The 18,041-nt window shown below is 43.2% G+C and overlaps 1 protein-coding gene across 1 annotated transcript; it reads right to left on the reverse strand.

The window, feature by feature from the left end:
* Window positions 1-327: 327 nt before the first annotated feature.
* cryz (crystallin, zeta (quinone reductase)) lies at window positions 328-17,889 on the reverse strand. Its single transcript, XM_061840286.1, has 8 exons — window positions 17,729-17,889; window positions 12,245-12,397; window positions 9,256-9,419; window positions 8,706-8,757; window positions 8,450-8,599; window positions 7,668-7,769; window positions 3,603-3,698; window positions 328-1,063 (listed from the first exon to the last, which is right to left on the reverse strand). Exons 1-8 carry the CDS (start codon window positions 17,828-17,830, stop codon window positions 899-901), a joined length of 984 nt encoding a protein of 327 aa, XP_061696270.1. The 5' UTR covers window positions 17,831-17,889; the 3' UTR covers window positions 328-898.
* Window positions 17,890-18,041: the final 152 nt, after the last annotated feature.

The raw sequence follows: 18,041 nt of genomic DNA on the forward strand, positions 1-18,041 counted from the left end.
CACGTATGTCATAGACATATGCTGTAATGATACAAATGTCTTTCAAATACAGTATACAATTTCGATTTGATAGTCATGATTCACAACTTAACCTCCATTGATTTTAGGACTGGATGGTTCTATGATATTCGTGCCCATGCTCATTTCCCAAGCCGCTTATCTTCACAAGGATCACAGGAGTCCTGCAGCTAGCTAACTGAAGGTAAAAAATATTTATGGACATCGCCTATAAGTGGAAACCAGTTTCATTTTAAATTTCCTGTTTTCTTTCATGTCATCAGATCAAGATTGTTATTTTTAAGAATATATATAAAAGGGACTCCAATATGATGAATGGTACAGCTGTGAAATTTATTTATCTTTCATTTCCTCAACATAAAAGACCTGTACTAAAACAAACACAATTGGTTGTGTGAGCAAAGAAGGCAACTCACCTGACGATCAGCTCAATGCCTGCTGATTATGTTCTACAAATACATACAACAACTAGGATATCTATCACTAAGGATCAATAAAGAAGAATGGGCCTCATCGACTCCAATATGTGCCATGTACACAGTATGTAACTTAGGTTACCTAAGGCACTGTGGCGCATGCTCAGTAGCATCAGCTGTCACCTGAGAAGAGAGGATTTAATGTCTGACGGACACAACAGTTTTTTTGCGACTAAAATGTATTGAAGACATTAAAAGAATGATCTTAAAAGGATATTAGAACAATTTTAGGAACTGATTAAAACAATCATCAGCATTACTTCTAGATCAATCAAATCCCCTTGGAAGTAAGCGACATTCTTAACATACTGTCCAAAGACCAATTCCATTGGATTTACATGTAAATATCACATAACTCCTTGATTTGTTTTTCAACTAAAACCTGTTCCTATACTTTGGTTACATTAACACATGATCAGCACAATCTTTCCAGTGGCCCCCCGAGAGTTGATGATGTCATGGTGGGCCTGAGCAGCCTTGTCCAGGTGATACTGGTTACTGACAATTGGACACAGCCAACCATCTTCCATCCCAGCAAAGAGCAGCGCTGCACACTCCTTCCTCTCCACCTAAGTGAGGACAAAGTTCTACTGAATGGACTATTCAATAATTAAAATCTCATTAGCGTAAAAAATGCATTGAAGAAGAAGCATTTTGTATCCTTTTACAATATTGTAAAAAGAAAAATGATCCCCTTCTGAATTTTTTTGTGCATACATAGTTTACTAACTTTAAGTTCATCAAACAAATGTAAATCTCAAAGACAACACAAATAAACAGCATGTTATTTTAAAATGGTGATTTTATTTCTTAAAGGAAAAAAATTAAAAGCTACCTGGCTCTGTGTGGAAAAAAGGAATTACGCTCTTTGTTAATCATGAGTGTGGTGTGTGAGTAGTGTGGCTGGTAAAAGATTCTGTGAAAGCTGCATTCACTTTCACTGAGCAAAGTAAGCAAGGAATAATGGTTACAAGATCTTCAGAGAGATGTGAAAGACTCATTGTGAATTAAAGAAAAACATTTTACAGCTGTTGTTCCTGGGGTTGTTTTTCCCTCTAAAGTCCAGGTAGCATGAAAAAAAAAAATCTGTTTTTCTCCAACAGACCAAATCAAAGCAGCATTTAAAAACAGAATTTTTTAGTTTTTAGTTTCGTTACTTTTGTTTCACACTTACATACCTTTGATGACCTTAAAGTGCCACAGTCATGAAATGCATGATTTTTAGTATGTTATTAATGAAAAAACGGCAGCCGACGGACCCATGCGTTTTTCCCACCACAAAACATGATTTTGACATATACAGCTTTTTGTAACTCCCGCCATGAAAATCCTCTCAGGGATTTGTTTTCGAGAAGAAGCAGGAAGTGACGTACATGGCAGGACTGCCCTCAAGTGGACTCAATTGTTTCTATTAGTTTTATCTCCGCGAAGGTAGCTCGTTGTTCCTTCGTGTTAGCCAAAATGCCGCCTCGTTGCATTGTTGGACATTGCTGGAGCACTCGGGAGGATGGATTTACCCTTCATAAGTTTGCAAGAGACCTGGTTCGTTGTGAAAAATGGATTGCATTGGTCCAAAGGACGAGAGCTTTGTGGGTTCCAAATGACAGGTAGGTGTGTATACAGCTACTAAAAAAAAATAGTTTGGGGCGGCCCATGTAATCGGTCTCTCTCATAACGTAGCAAAAGATCCGTGTATGAAATGTGTTGATGTGCGCATAAAAACAACAACAATATTTGGGGGTGGGGCGTAATCCATAAATCAGGGTTGCTAAATGTGTCAATGTGCGCATCGGAAGGCTTCCATGCAGGAAACGCTGAAGGGCGGCCTCCCCAGGCCTTGTGGATCCTAGCGGCCACGGCCTTGTAGGCTCATCGCTGTGGTGGCTCATGTCCGCTGCGGAAGTGGGCGTTTATCACCGCCACGCGGAGGTGGATAGGGCAGGGAGGTGGTTTCACCGTGATCCACATGTCATCTAAATATGGCTCGAAACAATGGGGTAATATTGCCCCGGACACTTCACTCGGTTGTGAGATGTTTTCTTTGAAAAGAGCTTCCGTGTCTGTCTAAATAGTAAGGGCCACAGCATGTTTTCAATGGCGAATGTCCGGGGTGATGTCACAGACAGTAGATGCAGCCAATATGGCGACCACTTGGATGTCAAATGAGACTTTCGCAACTTTCCACATGGATGACACGCTCTCCGCTCATTTATTTTTTCGTGTAGACATTGAAGTGAATAATCTTATATGTATTTTTCATTTCAATATCTATTTTAGAATGTTTATAGGGATGACACTAGTCCTTTAAGCAAAGTGGGTAAAGTATGCAAAAATTAGAAATTGAGAAGGACACAAATATATTTTCTGATCATGGCAGTTCAAAGATGTGGGGCTTCCAAGATGTGCCATGAATCCAGACATTAGCTGTAAAAATGATTTTCAACTATCGTACATTGCTCTGCCCATTAAAAAGGTAGCATTTGATTACAGTTTCATTGATGGAGGTTGTTTTGTGAATGAATCAATTGGGAAACCATTGCTCGTCCATGCAATTGAGGAGTTTGCTGTTCGAAGAGAACTGGAAGTTAAAAATAACAAAATAAAAAAATTCAACAATATGCGGCGGCACGGTCCCACACCTGGAAAGCGTTGGCCTCACAGTTCTGAGGACCCGGGTTCAATCCCAGCCCTCCCTGTATGGAGTTTGCATGTTCTCCCCGTGCCTGCGTGGGTTTTCTCCAGGCACTCCGGTTTCCTCCCACATCCCAAAAACATGCAACATTAATTGGACACTCGAAATTTCTCCTATGTGTGATTGCGAGTGGGGCTGTTTATCTCTATGTGCCTTGCAATTGGCTGACGAGTTCAGGGTGTACCCTGCCTCCTCCCCATTGACATCTGGATTAGGCTCCAGCACTTCTGCAACCCTTGTGAGGAAAAGCGTTGAAGAAAATGAATGGATCAACAATATGCCTTAACTCAAAATCTTATACAATACATATGCCAATTTATTTTTTTGTCACTTTGCTATGCTATTTTATATTTTACCTACTATTTTGAACCTATTGGTGTTCATGCCAGTTGAAGTTACATTTGCTATTAGTTTACCGGTGTGGCAGAGAAGAGGGAAACGCCTATGATGCTGGTCTCTTTGCCCATTGTGTCTCTAGGGTTAAAGTCTATGGAGCCTCTGGAGCCAACAACCTAAAGAAAAGACAACATGCTCATACATGTAGCTGAACGGAAAAAACAAATGTACATGATTTAATATTTAGGAACAACTTTTCCGCTTCGGATACTACTGTGATGACCGATAATACTGGATTATACACCGATCTGATCGCCCTGATTTATGCTGATCGGCTGATTGGCTTTAATATCATTAACTTGTCAATCAAATCAATGCTCCACAAAAGACATTTATCCTGCATTACCATCGTGTACAGCATATTTGACTCCAAAAGCTCATTTAGTTTTAGCCTTTTTGTATAAAATGAAAAAAATGTTTTGGCAGTGTGGGAGAGACAACATGTAAGAGCTGGATCAGATAACAAGACAAAATTGCTCTTTCACGATTGGACGATATCAGACCGCTGCAATAAATCCTGTATTCTTATCCCACCACATGACGTCTTTTACGATCACTGAGCTTAATCTTGTCAACTAAAACGTTACTGGATAGACTCATTACAATGGCGATGACAAGACTAATCCATCACGTCGTGCGTATTAAACAGTGCTGTGAAAATGTATTTGATTTTTGTATTTTTCCATCACACACAAAGATTTCAAATCCTAGAACCAATTTTGATATAACTCGGAGAAAACCCAAGGAAATTAAAAGTCCAGTTTTCAAATGACAATTCAGGTTATTAAAGCTCAAGTGTCGTCAAACAGATGATTTTTGGTATATCATTAATGAAAAACCCACAGCCAATATGGTCCCATGTGTTTTTTCACCACAAAACATGATTTTGACGTATACAGCTTTTTGTAACTCCCGCCATGAAAATCCTCTCAGGAATTTGTTGTCGTGAAGAACTAGGAAGTGACGACTTTAAAGTGCCACAGTCATGAAATGCATGATTTTTAGTATGTTATTAATGAAAAAATGGCAGCCGACAGACCCATGCGTTTTTCCCACCACAAAACATGATTTTGACATATACAGCATTTTGTAACTCCCGCCATGAAAATCCTCTCGAGGGATTTGTTTTCGAGAAGCAGGAAGTGACGTACATGGCAGGACTGCCCTCAAGTGGACTCATTGTTTCTATTAGTTTTATCTCCGCGAAGGTAGCTCGTTGTTCCTTCGTGTTAGCCAAAATGCCGGCTCATTGGATTGCTGGACATTGCTTGAACACTCGGGAGAATGGATTTACCCTTCATAAGTTTGAAAGAGACCCTGTTCGTTGTGAAAAATGGATTGCACGGGTGCAAAGGACGAGAGCTTTGTGGGTTCCAAATAACAGGTAGGTGTGTATACAGCTTCTAAAAAAAAAAAAATAAATAGTTTGGGGCGGACAACGTAATCGGGCTCTCTCATAACCTAGTAAAAGATCCGCGTATGAAATGTGTTGATGCGCACATACAGCTACTAAAAAAAAAAAATAATAGTTTGGGGCGGACAACGTAATCGGTCTCTCTCATGACGTAACAAAAGATCCGCCTATGAAATGTGTCGATGTGCGCGTCGCCCAGCCAGCAATGTCTCATTCAGCCTGCAACATAGCTCGGCTCCACCCCCTCCTTATATAGCACGGCGGGCCGAAACTCAGCCACACCGGCTGAGGCGCCGCGTTCGGCGGTCACATCTTCTGCGAAGGCTGCACGTCGGGCTTTGCGACGGGGGCGGCTCTGAAGAACGCAGCCGAGAATGCGTTACTCAGTCGCGTGCGAGCATGAAGCGCGCCGGCTCGACTGTAAACACAAAGCGGCACCGCTCGGCTCCGTCATGAGCCACACCGGCCGGCTGTGATGAGCCGCGATGGGTCATCTCCGCCGCGGATGTGGATCGGACGGGATCCGGTTTGGCCGTGATGGCATATCATCTGAATATGGCTCGAAACAATCGTGTAATATTGCCCTGAGGGCTCGAAACAATAGTGTAATATTGCCCCGTTAACTTCACTTGGTTGTGTGGTGTTGTCCTTTTCGAAAAGAGCTTCCGTGTCAGAAGGGGCGTTGGAAAAATCTGAATATCTCTGTTGTTCGGCTTCCATAGTAGCAGGCACTGCGCGTTTTCAACAGCAGAAGTGACGATGACGTCAAGGACAGATGACGCGACTAATATGGCGACCACTTGGATGTCGAGGAACACTCAATTGCGCAACTTTGTGCATGGATGACGTGCTCTCCGCTCACTTTTTTTTTTTCGTATAGACATTGAAGTGAATACTGTTATATGTATTTTTCATTACAATATCTATTTTAGAATGTTTATAGGGATGTCACCCGCACTTTAAGGCGTAAATTAAAAAAATTCAAACCTTTCTGACCCTCGGTGAAATAGTATTTGCCCACTCCTAGTTAAATCACAAAGTCACTGACTCACCACAAATTTGGGAAAGGTAAGTTCAATTTCACAAGCCATATCTAAACCTAATTACCACAATACTTGTTGAATCAAGAAATCACTTCAATAGAAACTGTCAGAGAATGTGAAATAGGCTACAAGATGTCAAGAACCAATGCAGCATGGCACGATCTAAAGAAATTCAAGAGGAAATGAGAAACATTGAAATCCATCAGTCTGGAAAAAGATAAAGACATTTCCAAGGGGTTCGGGGTCCAGCAAACCACTGTCAGAGCCATTATGTCAGTCAGTGTTCATAACTCTATCATAAGAAAGACAATGGCCAAAAATAGCATCCATGGGAGAGGTCGCAGGGGGAAATTCCTGCTGGTAGCAAAGAATACAAAGGCTTGGCTCACATTTGCCGAAAACCATCTTGATCATCCTTGAGAGTTTTGGAGAAACATTCTGTGGACTGACGAGTCAAAAAAAAAAGAACTTTTTGGAATGTGTGCAGCCCATTACATCTGGTGTAAAATGGCACAACATTTGATAAAAAGAACATTATGCCAACAGTGAAGCATGGTGGTGGCAGTGTGATGGTCTGGGGCTGCTTTGCTGGCTCAGGACCAAGACAACTTGCTGTGATTGAGGGAAAATTTAATTCATCTGTGCACCAGAAAATCCTGAATCCAATGGCTCAAAAAAAAAAAAAAAAAAAAAAAAAAAAAAAGAGTTTGGAGAGGCCAAGTCAAAGTGGGGATTTAAATCCAATTGAAATGCTGCAGTGTGACCTTAAACCGGCAGTTTGTGCTTAAAAAAAAAAAAACTCCAATATGGTGGAGTTGAAACAATTCTGCAAAGAGTGGGACACCTTTTCTCCAGAGCGATGTGAAAGACTCATCAACAATTATGACAAATGCTTGATTTCAGTTATTGCTGACAAGGGTGGCAGAACCTATTATGAGGTTCAGGGGACAATTACCTTTTCATAGAGGGTCAGAAAGGTATGGATTTTATGTGCCTTAATAAATTGAATTGTCATTTAAAAACAGCATTTTGTATTTCCTTTGATTGACTTGGAGTCATATTAAAATTGGTTTGATGATTTGAAACCTATGTGTAGGATAGATATGAAAAAGAAACTGAAAACAGTAAGGGGGTGAATATTTTTTCACAGCACTGTAGGAACAAAATGGGGACAAATGTGTGCTGGTGGTCACTGGTGCTCAGGAGAAGACATTCGTGTCAGCCTTGCTCGGGGTATGTTTCTGTACTTTTAAGAAGAGCAAACAGGCAACAAAACGTTATGCAGCCTAGCAAGCTAATTCTAGCACTTAGTGTTGTGCATAAACGTGCTGGGGTTCTGTCGAATTGTTATCTCATGTTTCGATGTGTGTGAAGTTATTTAATTACAATAAAGTAATTCAATTAAAGTAAGTTAGCACCCATTATTTTCGTCGTGCTCTAATGTTGATTTGATCTCTCTCATTAGAATACACAATGTGACTAGAGAATATTTCTGAAGGAAGAAGTTATTTAAAAAGACACACTGTTCCATCTTGTGATCAGATCGGTGATATCTTTTTTTTTTTTTTTAAACTTTCTGATCGTGCCCCAAAATCCTTACTGCCTACATAAGCCCAGATAATACTGACCGCAACACGTCCTCCAAATGCCATCATTTGGAGGTCTTTGTTGAGGTTGATGTTTGACAACATCTCCACAATCACATCAACTCCCTGGCCTTCTGTGGCTTCCTGAAACAATATAACACTATTAGAAGACAAAGCACACAACCTAATGAGATCTGTATCAAAAGTTGTGCTTTCACCAATATCGTGTAGTACAGTCGCAGTTACTGTGATTTGGATGCGCCCGCCATCGCTAATCTGCACAGTCGAGCACGAAAAATCACATGCGTAAAATTTGTTACGAGTAGAAATACATGTATATTGAAAGACGTCGCTTATCTTGTGTAGTCTTGACCAATGTTCCTTCTAAACTGCGCAAGTGCGCACTTGTTGCACACTCAGCGCAAACCGATCCAGCACAGTGAACCACAGCCTGACGTCTTTTTTTTTTTTTTTAACATGGAAGCACATTATCTCTAACAACAGCTTCTGCTCAGCCTACTTCTACTTCCTAGCTTACCTGAAACTGCCCCCCTCCGTTCTTAAAGTGGTACGCTCATAATTACAAACAACACACAACCGTAACTTTATCTGCAGGCATGACTGACCACACTCGTCATTTTTCAAATGTGAATGACTGCAGTTGTTTAAAACCTGTGCATTATGCTGCCATCAGTTTCTCATTTTGGTTTCCTCATTTGACTACAAAGTCATATTAGAAAAAGCTCTCAGATTGGATTGCTAAGTAAGTGTAGGCCAAAGTTAAATTCATGAAATGACATCAAGTGAGATGTTCATGACTGTACCATTATTTTGCCAGTATAGTCATCCTCTCTGTGATTAAATGCCATGTGAGCTCCATTTTTGACCACAAGCTCCATTCCCTCTTTGGACCCGGCTGTCCCCAGCACCCTCAGGCCCAACACACGGGAGAGCTGACATGCTGCCAGACCAACCTATGCACACAAAATCTGATTATTTTTGGTCATGTATGTTTTTTTGAAATTGTGCATGTGCAAATAAATAAATAAATAAATAAAATGAAATAAAAATAACTCTTACCCCTCCACTAGCTCCATGGATGAGAACAGTATCTCCAGGCTTTACATGAGCTCTTAAACAGAAAAAATACCATAAAACTCACTTCATCTGTTGATTTGGATTTAAGTAAAAATCCATCTATTAGGGGTTGGATGTCTGATGAAACCCACTTCAGATGACTTTGTGTCAGTGGGAGGGTGCAGCCTGGACTATGCACTGCATAAACGCAGTGTACACACAGACAATATACAGTCTTCCATCTAAAATGCACATTTTTTTTTAATGTTGGCATTTAATGTTGTCACAGTACCAAGAGAAAACTGACAAACAAATGACAATTACAAATACAGTCATACAGAATTGTTTTAGTAGCAGCAATACCATAAGCCACCAGAGCATTATTTTTATTCATCCAAATAATACTTTGAATAATGTAAAAAATGCTTCCTTGTGCCTTCTCTTGTGAATTAATGTCAAAGAAATAAAATTGGCTAGACAAAGAACCCTATTTTGTTTTTTTCTGGAAAGATATTCAGATCACCAGCTTGCTTGTTTTGTCGTCGTGTCTTACTTATGAACCAAAGCTCTGTAGGCTGTGAAGTATGGGATGCCAATGGCTGCCCCCTGTTTGAAGTCTAAAGTATCGGGCAGTTTGTGGATGCTTTCTTCTGTGGTTACAGCAAACTCTGCATAACCTCCAGACTGGGTTGATGTGGTAAAAACACGATCTCCTGGCTGGAAGACATCAATACACGAACACATGTAAAGTACATCATAGAAACTACACAGACTTCACATTTAAAAGCACTGTGAATCTGTGGTTATTTGTAAGTTTCAAATCACTTATGTTTGATTGTTGAAGCTATTGCACAATTGCACCTTTTGTACATGTTTTTGATTAGAAATGTTTAGATGGCAGTATGAGTTAAATCTAGTACTCTGGAGAATGACACAATTATTTTATTTATTAATTTTACAATTCTTTACATTTAGAAGTCGTTATTGGGGCCATTATTTCATCAAGTTACACGAGGTCTGTTAAAACTGACCTGGACGATGAGTTCAGTTGTAAGATTTCATTCCTTATATTTGAGATTAAACCATGCATTATGCACAGGCATTTTCTTGGTCATTTATTCTTTATTTTAGCAGACTCTTGAAGGTATATTGTATACTGTTTCAACACACAGACTTAAAATATCTCGAAGAGAAACAAATGTAAAAACCCTATTCCAAAGAAGTTGGGATGTTGTGTTAAATAAAAAGAATACAAAGATTTGCGAATTGTGTTTAACCTATACTTAATTGGATACACTACATAGACGAGATATTTCAAGTTCAAACTGATAAACTCAATTGTTTATAGCAAATAATCATTAACTTGGAAGTTTATGGCTGCACCAAGTTCCAAAAAGCTGGGACAGGGTCATGTTTACCAGTGTTATATAACCTTTTCTTTCAACAACATTCGATAAAAGTTTGGGAACTGAGGACACTAATTGTTGAAGCATTTTCGGTGGAATTCTTTTTTTTCTCTTTCGGCTTGTCCCGTGAGGGGTCACAAACAGCTTGTCATCTTTTTTCCATCTAAGCCTATCTCGTGCATCCTCCTCTCTAACACCCACTGTCCTCATGTCCTGCCTCACAACATCCATCAACCTTTTCTTTGGTCTTCCTCTCACTCTTTTGCCTGGCAGCTCCATCCTCAGCACCCTTCTACCAATACACTCACTCTCTCGCCTCTGAACATGTCCAAACCATCGAAGTCTGCACTCTCTACCTTTGTCTCCAAAACATCCAACTTTGGCTATCCCTCTAATGAGCTCATTTCTAATCCTATCCAACCTGTTCACTCCAAGCGAGAACCTAAGCATCTTCATTTCTGCTACCTCCAATTCTGCTTCCTGTTGTTTCTTCTGTGCCACCGTCTCTAATATGTACATCATAGCCGGCCTCACCACTGTTTTATAAACTTTTCCCTTCATCCTAGCGGAGACTCTTCTGTCGCATAGAACACCAGACACCTTCCGCCAACTGTTCCACCCCGCCTTGACCCGTTTCTTCACTTCTTTACCACACTCTCCATTGCTCTGTATTGTTGACCCCAAGTATTTGAAGTCGTCCACCCTCACTATCTCTTCTCCCTGGAGCTTCACTCCTCCTTTTCCGCCCCTCACATTTATGCATATATATTCTATTTTACTTCGGCTAATCTTCATTCCTCTCCTTTCCAATGCGTGCCTCCATCTTTCTAATTGTTCCTCTGCCTGCTCCCTGCTTTCACTGCAGATCATAATATCGTCTGCGAACATCATAGTTCACCTTAAATTCTTGTGACACACCAACGGCACACCTCACCACTGTTTTGCTGCCCTCATACATGTCCTGTAGTATTGTAACAAAAGAGCTTTTTAGGTGGAATTCTTTCCTATTATTGATTTATGTACATCTTCAGCTCTTCAAAAGTCTGGGGTCTCTGTTGTCGTATTTTACATTTCATAATGCATCACACATTTTCAATGGAAGACAGGTCTGGACTGCAAGCACATCAGTCTACTACCTGCACTCTTTTACTAAGAAGCCACACTGTTTTAATACGTGCGGAATGTGGTTTTGCATTATCTTGCTGAAGTGAGCAGGGGTGTTCATGAAAAAAACTTGCTTAAATGGCAGCATATGTTTCTCCAAAACCTGTTTGTACCTTTCAGCATTTACTGACATTGGTTTTCTGAAGTGTTCCTGAACCTGTGCAGTGATATCCTTTACACATTGATGTCGGTTTTTAATGCAGAGTTGCCTGAGGAATCGAAGGACACGGGCATTCAATGTTAGCTTTTGGCCTTGATGCCATGATTTCTCTGGATTCTCTAAACCTTCTGGTGATATTATGGACCGTGGATGATGAAATCCCAAAATTCCTTACAATTTTACATTGAGGAACATTGTCCTTAAACTGTTCAAATGTTTAGTTGCACACTTGTTCACAAACAGCTAAGTCCTGCCCCATCTTTGCTTGTGAATGATAGAGAAATTCAGGGAACTTCATATTATACCCAATTGTGGACCCCATCAGTTCCCAATAAGCCTGTTAACCTGTGGGGTGTTCCACAGTCGCTACAGCTGCTTTTGGCTAGGACACCAGAGGGTGGAATTTGCGTTCTTTTAGCCATTTCCAGTAGCAGTTATTACTTTCCATTCCGGAACACGGAACAAAGCAACAAACGATGGTGACCGTATAACAGTGGCTGCTCGAAAAAAAAAATGACCTAGATCACCAGATGAGGAGTTTAATTATGCTGGATAATTGATCAATTATGCACCGCCATAGGTGCTATGTGGAATCGAGAGGAATAGTGAGTTCGTCATCACAGTGTGTAACTAAAACAGACCAATCATGAGAAATGATCTTCACGGGATTTTACGCACAGTAACAATTTTTTCAAACTCATGTAGACTTGCTCCGGTCATGTGATGCAATGTGGGTGCTGTTGGGCCCACGAGTGCAGGAGTATAAAGAGGCCTTTAATCATGTTGACGTGGATGACTGATGTGTTTTTAACCTTCACTGCTGTGACGCCTTTGCCAACACATTCCACCACACCGCTTGCATCAGTGCCAGGTGTGTACGGGAGCGAAGGCTTTCGGCTGTATGTCCCAGCTCGGATGTATGTTTCCACAGGGTTCACTCCGCAGGCATGGACACGGATTAACACCTACAGCAAAGCACATGAAAGTACACAAGCAAGAAAAGGAAGTGATTTTTTTTTTTTAACCAAAATTTGTTGAGCTGCTGCTTAATAATAAAACATTTAAAAATGTATCAAATTAAAAAGATGTGAGAGGTTCTGCACTGTATAGCAAATTAAATTATTTATAATCATGATTATTTACCAAGCAGCTATTTAGCAACATTAAAAAGCTGTTTTTTTACACAGTATTTTCTGATCTTCTTTTCTTTGAAAGGTAGAGATAAATGAAAATATTTTATAATTATTAATTATAATTAATTACAATTATTTTTTGATGGTAATTACATTTAAATCTTATTTGATTGGAAAGTACTCAACAGAAGATTTGTTTTGCCTGATACACTTTCAATGTATTCATTCAATGATTATTAGTACATGGATTTATTTCTTGGGCTCATACATAGATGGTACAATATGTTTACTTTAACTGTCTGTATGTGTGTGAGTGCGTGTGTGTGGTGTTCTTAAGGAAAACCTTTAAAGAAAATGGTTTGTCTTTCAGCTGTCATTTGCTCAGAATCCATAGAAACACCATTAGCCAATGAAAAGCTTTGAAATATTTTCATCAACCAGCGATGTGTCATCAATCTGTGACACTGGTGTTTTGATTCAAGCACGTTTCGCTTCAGGAAGAGTAACACAAGCTCCAAAGCCTCGGTATCATTTGCCCATCAATACCGGACGACCAGCTCTATAAAGGATTCTGGTCATCCCAAATGTTTTACATTTCAGAATTATAGAGGCCACTGTATTCTTGGGAACCTTGTGGCAGATTTTTTTTTTTTTTAATAACCGTGGCCAGATCTGTGCCTTCCACAATTCTGTCTCAGCTCTTTGGCCAGTTTCTATTGACCTCATGATTCTCATTTGGTCTAAGATGCACCGTGAGTTGTTAGGTCTTCTATAGACAGGTGTGTGGCTTTCCTAAATCAAGTCCAATCCTTATAAAACAAACACACATGGACACCATTTTAGGTGTGGAAATTGACAGCACCATAGTTAAATAGGAGTGTCACAGTAAAGATTTTGAATACTTATTTATGGCTGGGTCTGTTTCATTTTTTATAAAATTGCAAACATTTCAACAATTTCATTTTTTTTCTGTTAATATGAGGGTGCCGTGTGTAAATTGAATGGAAATAAAGAATTTGAATGGAATTTAAATTTACTTAAATTTATGGGAATCAGAATGCTTTCCATACCCACTGTATATGGATAGGTTTGCAATTACGCAATCTTGTGTGTCACCACCCCCCTCTGACCAATGGGATAAATTAACGATGGAAAAAAAATTCACACTACATCTATCACCTGTGTTCTTTGACCTCTATGACACACAAGATGGCATAATTGGAAACCTATCCATACACTGAACAAAAACACAAATGCAACACTTTTGTTTTTGCTCAGATTTTTTCATGACTGGGACTCAAGGGTCTACAAATATTTATACATACAAAAAAGGGCATTTCCCTCAAATATTGTTGCTAAAACTATTAGTGATTATCTCTTTTGACGAGATAATCCATCCCACCCCACAGGTTGGACATTCCTGCAGTCAACACACTACTTGCACACTTCCTCAGATCTTGTGCTGTGTGAGAGAATTGCATAGTGGCCTTTTATTGTGGCCATCATAAGGGACACCTGTGTAATAACCCATGCCGTCTAATCAGCAATTTGATCTGCCACATCGGTGAGGTGTGATGGATTATGCCGACAAGGCCTACTGCTCACTAAGTGATTAGACAGATTTGTGAACAATATTTGAGGGTATGTAGTGTGGTGTTTACATAATTCACCCGCGGGACCTCGAGTTGGGTTGCGGGGTTCCGCACGGACTGTTTTTGTTCTTGCTCTTCCGGAGTGACCAGTTCACAGAGTTCCCGCCGTTATGCGAGTAGTGTTTTGATGTCTACCAATAAAATAAGTTTTGTTCTTGTGTCCGACACTCCGACTCCTTTTCTCGGGCGCTACACTGGTGACCCCGACGTCAGTCCCGGCGTTTTCGAGACTGAACCGAACATGGCAACCGCCATCCTCAAATTGCCGGAGTTTTGGGAGACGTCCGCGGCAGCGTGGTTCGCGCAGACGGAGGCTCAGTTCGCCCTCTGCGGGATCTCAGATGATTCCACGCGTTATTACTACGTTATCTCAGCCCTCGGGAGCTCAACGGCAGCCAGAGCAGTGAACTTCATCACCTCTCCACCGGCCCAAGATAAGTATGCTGGGAACAAGGCTCACTTTCTCAAGGTTTTTGAGCTTTCACGGCCGGAGCGTGGCCGACGTCTGCTGGCTATTAATGGACTGGGGGACAGCAAACCTTCCGAACTAATGGAAATGATGTTAAACCTGCTGGGCACGGAAGAGCCCAATTTCATTTTCATGGAACTCTTTCTCAGGCACATGCCACCGCATGTTCAGACAGCGCTCGTTAACAGTACAGTCACTGAGCCCCGGGCCCTGGTCGAGGAGGCCGACCGTTTCTTCCTGGCCACCCAGCGCTTCTCCCCTGAGATGCTGGCCGTGACGCGCAGTTACTCGCCTCCGGGCGCGGGGGTGGCATCCAGCAGGGGCCCCATCGCCACCAACGGCCGTGCTGGCACAGGCTTGTGCTACTTCCACGCCCGTTTCGGTGCGAAAGCGAAGAGGTGCCGCGCCCCTTGCAACGACGACGCGTCGGGAAACGTCAAAGCCCGCGCTCCGCGGCGGCCGTGAGCGTGGGCGCGAAGAGCCGGCTGCTGTTCGTCAAGGACACCCTTTCTGGGAGCGAATTCCTTTGCGACACTGGTGCCCAGAGGAGTGTCCTGACGGCCACTGCGGAGGACGCCGCTGGCGGGACTCATGGGCCACCCCTACTGTCCGCTAATGGCTCTCCTATCCGCTCTTATGGCATAAGGACTGTGGACTTGTGTTTCGGGAGTCAGCGCTTCACATGGGACTTTGTCACTCCTTCCCTCTCCTCGCCGCTGATTTTTTTTGTGCCCACGGGCTGCTGGTGGATGTTAAGAGGGGCCGTCTGGTGGATGCACTGACTTTCTTCACGGTTGCCTGCGTCCGCATTGAGGCGACTTATGGCGGTCTCTCCCGTTCGCTCTCAGACAGCACCAAGTACCAGCTCCTCCTTGGTGAGTTCCCTGGCTTGACACGGCCCACTTTCTCCTCTGCCACGACTAAACGTGGGTCGAGCACCACATTGAGACCAAGGGCCCCCCGTTTCACGCGAGGGCCCGACGGCTTGACCCCGAGAAGCTAGCAGTCGCTAAGTCCGAGTTTGCCAACATGGAGCCCCTGGGCATCGTCTGCCGCTCGGATAGCCCGTGGGCCTCGCCGCTACACATCGTCCCTAAACCAAGTGGCGGGTGGCGAACGTGTGGTGACTACCGCCGCCTTAACGACGCCACTACGCCCGACCGCTACCCTGTTCCACACATTCAGGACTTCTCGGCCCACCTGGCGGGAAAAATCCTGTTCTCAAAGGTCGACCTGGTGCGCGAGTATCACGAGGTTCCCGTGCACCCCTCAGACGTGCCCAAGACGCCTGTAATCACACCGTTTGGACTGTTTGACTTTCTGATGATGCCGTTTGGTCTTAAAAACGCGGCACAATCTTTCCAACATTTAATGGATTCTGTGCTCAGGGACTTGCAATTTGTGTTCGCCTATTTGGATGACATCCTCGTCGCCAGCTCCTCGGAGGATGAACATCTGATGCACCTCCGTGACACCTTCGCAAGACTCGAGAAGCATGGCCTGATCATCAACCTGGCGAAGTGTGTTTTTGGGGTGCCCTCTATCCAATTCCTCGGGCACCTCATCGACAAGAACGGCGCCGTCCCCCTTCCGGCAAAGGTGGAGGCCGTCTCCGCTTTTCCCCGACCTCGCGCGCCTCGGGGACTCCGGGAGTTCCTGGGGATGGTGACTTTCTACCACCGGTTCATCCACCGGGCGGCCCACATCATGCACCCACTTTATGAGGCTCTTAAAGACAAGGCCCCCAACCGGGACATTGAATGGACGGCAGAGAGGATGGAAGCCTTTGAGACTACGAAGGCCGCGCTGAGTCGTGCCACTATGCTGGCCCACCGGACCCACGGGGCCCCTGTCGCTCTCACTACCGACGCATCGGACTACGCTGTTGGAGCCGTATTCGAACAGTGGGTCGGCGGCGCCTGGGAACCGCTTGCCTTTTTCAGCCGTCAGATGGTCCCCAGGGAGTGCAAATACAGCACGTTCGATAGAGAGCTCCTCGGCCTCTGGCTGGCGATCCGCCACTTCCGCTCCCTATTGGAAGGCCGTAAATTCACGGCATATGTGGACCATAAACCCCTCACTTTCGCCATGTCCAAGGTGGGCGACCCGTGGTCCGCCCGCCAGCAACGCCAACTGTCGTTCATCTCGGAGTACACTACGGACAACCAACACATCGCCGGCAAATCCAATGTGGCCATTGGCGGCAGACCCAAGACTGTTTCAGTGGACAGGGTCAAACCCGCCATCCCGCATTGCCCAGCGTTTGGGGTTGGCCCTCCCCCCGCGCCGGGGTCGTCCCCCTTTGCCCTGTGCCCCTGCGCCTGCCGGGGTGCCCTTGACCCCACCTGGGCCCTTGTCCCGTGACTCATTGACAGTGCGGCCCCGCCCCCTTCGGCCCCTACAGTGCACACCCGCCGGGGTCGGGTTGTCATCCCTCCACGGCACGAGGATTTTGACTATGGGTGAATTCTGGGGGGCCTTTTGTGGTGTTTACATAATTCACCCGCGGGACCTCGAGTTGGGGTGCGGAGTTCCGCACCGGCTGTTTTTGTTGTTGCTCTTCCGGAGTGACCAGTTCACAAAGTTCCCGCTGTCATGCGAGTAGTGTTTTATGTCTGCCAATAAAACAACTTTTGTTCCTGTATCTGACACTCTGCCTCCGACTCCTTTTCTCCGGCGCTACAGTAGTGTATTTTTTTTTTTCCATTTAGTGTATGTAGAAAAAGTTTTTGATCTTGGAGTCTAGCTCACAAAAAAATGGGAGCAAAAACAAAGGTGTTGCGTTTGTAGTTTTGCTCAATATACTGCACGTATTAACATGGTATTTGAAAAATACCCAACTGTGAAAAACGATCAAATAACAAAAATGAATCACAAAATTGGGCTTCATTTTAAAGGTCAGGTACGCACATTTAAAAAGACCTTTTGCTGCATGTTTTGCATTACACACTGGAAGAGTGTTCATCCAAATAGATACAATTTTGACGTAATTATTACTCTCCATATGTGCGAAGTTTCGTGGCGTGTGCGCTGCAGACTCACTTGTCCGCTTCCAGGCTGTGGAACTTTCACATCGGTGCAAAGTTTGAGCACGGACGGAGCTCCGAACTCACTTACTCGGATTGCCCTCATAAGAGCCGACATAATGCATTACAACTCGCTGACTGCTTTATTTTATTATGATACGACTCCACAATATTGTTTCTTCTCTTGTTATTTCAGTCATTCATGTGTACAGCAGCGCCACCCTACAGATAAAACTGTACACATTATCTATTATGCCACGAACCAAATTTGACAGTGAATCGACAGAGCAAAAGCCTTCCATTAACTATATTGTCTGTATGAACCAACC

The sequence above is a fragment of the Syngnathoides biaculeatus genome, chromosome 13 (assembly GCF_019802595.1).
Source record: "Syngnathoides biaculeatus isolate LvHL_M chromosome 13, ASM1980259v1, whole genome shotgun sequence".
Lineage (NCBI taxonomy): Eukaryota > Metazoa > Chordata > Actinopteri > Syngnathiformes > Syngnathidae > Syngnathoides > Syngnathoides biaculeatus.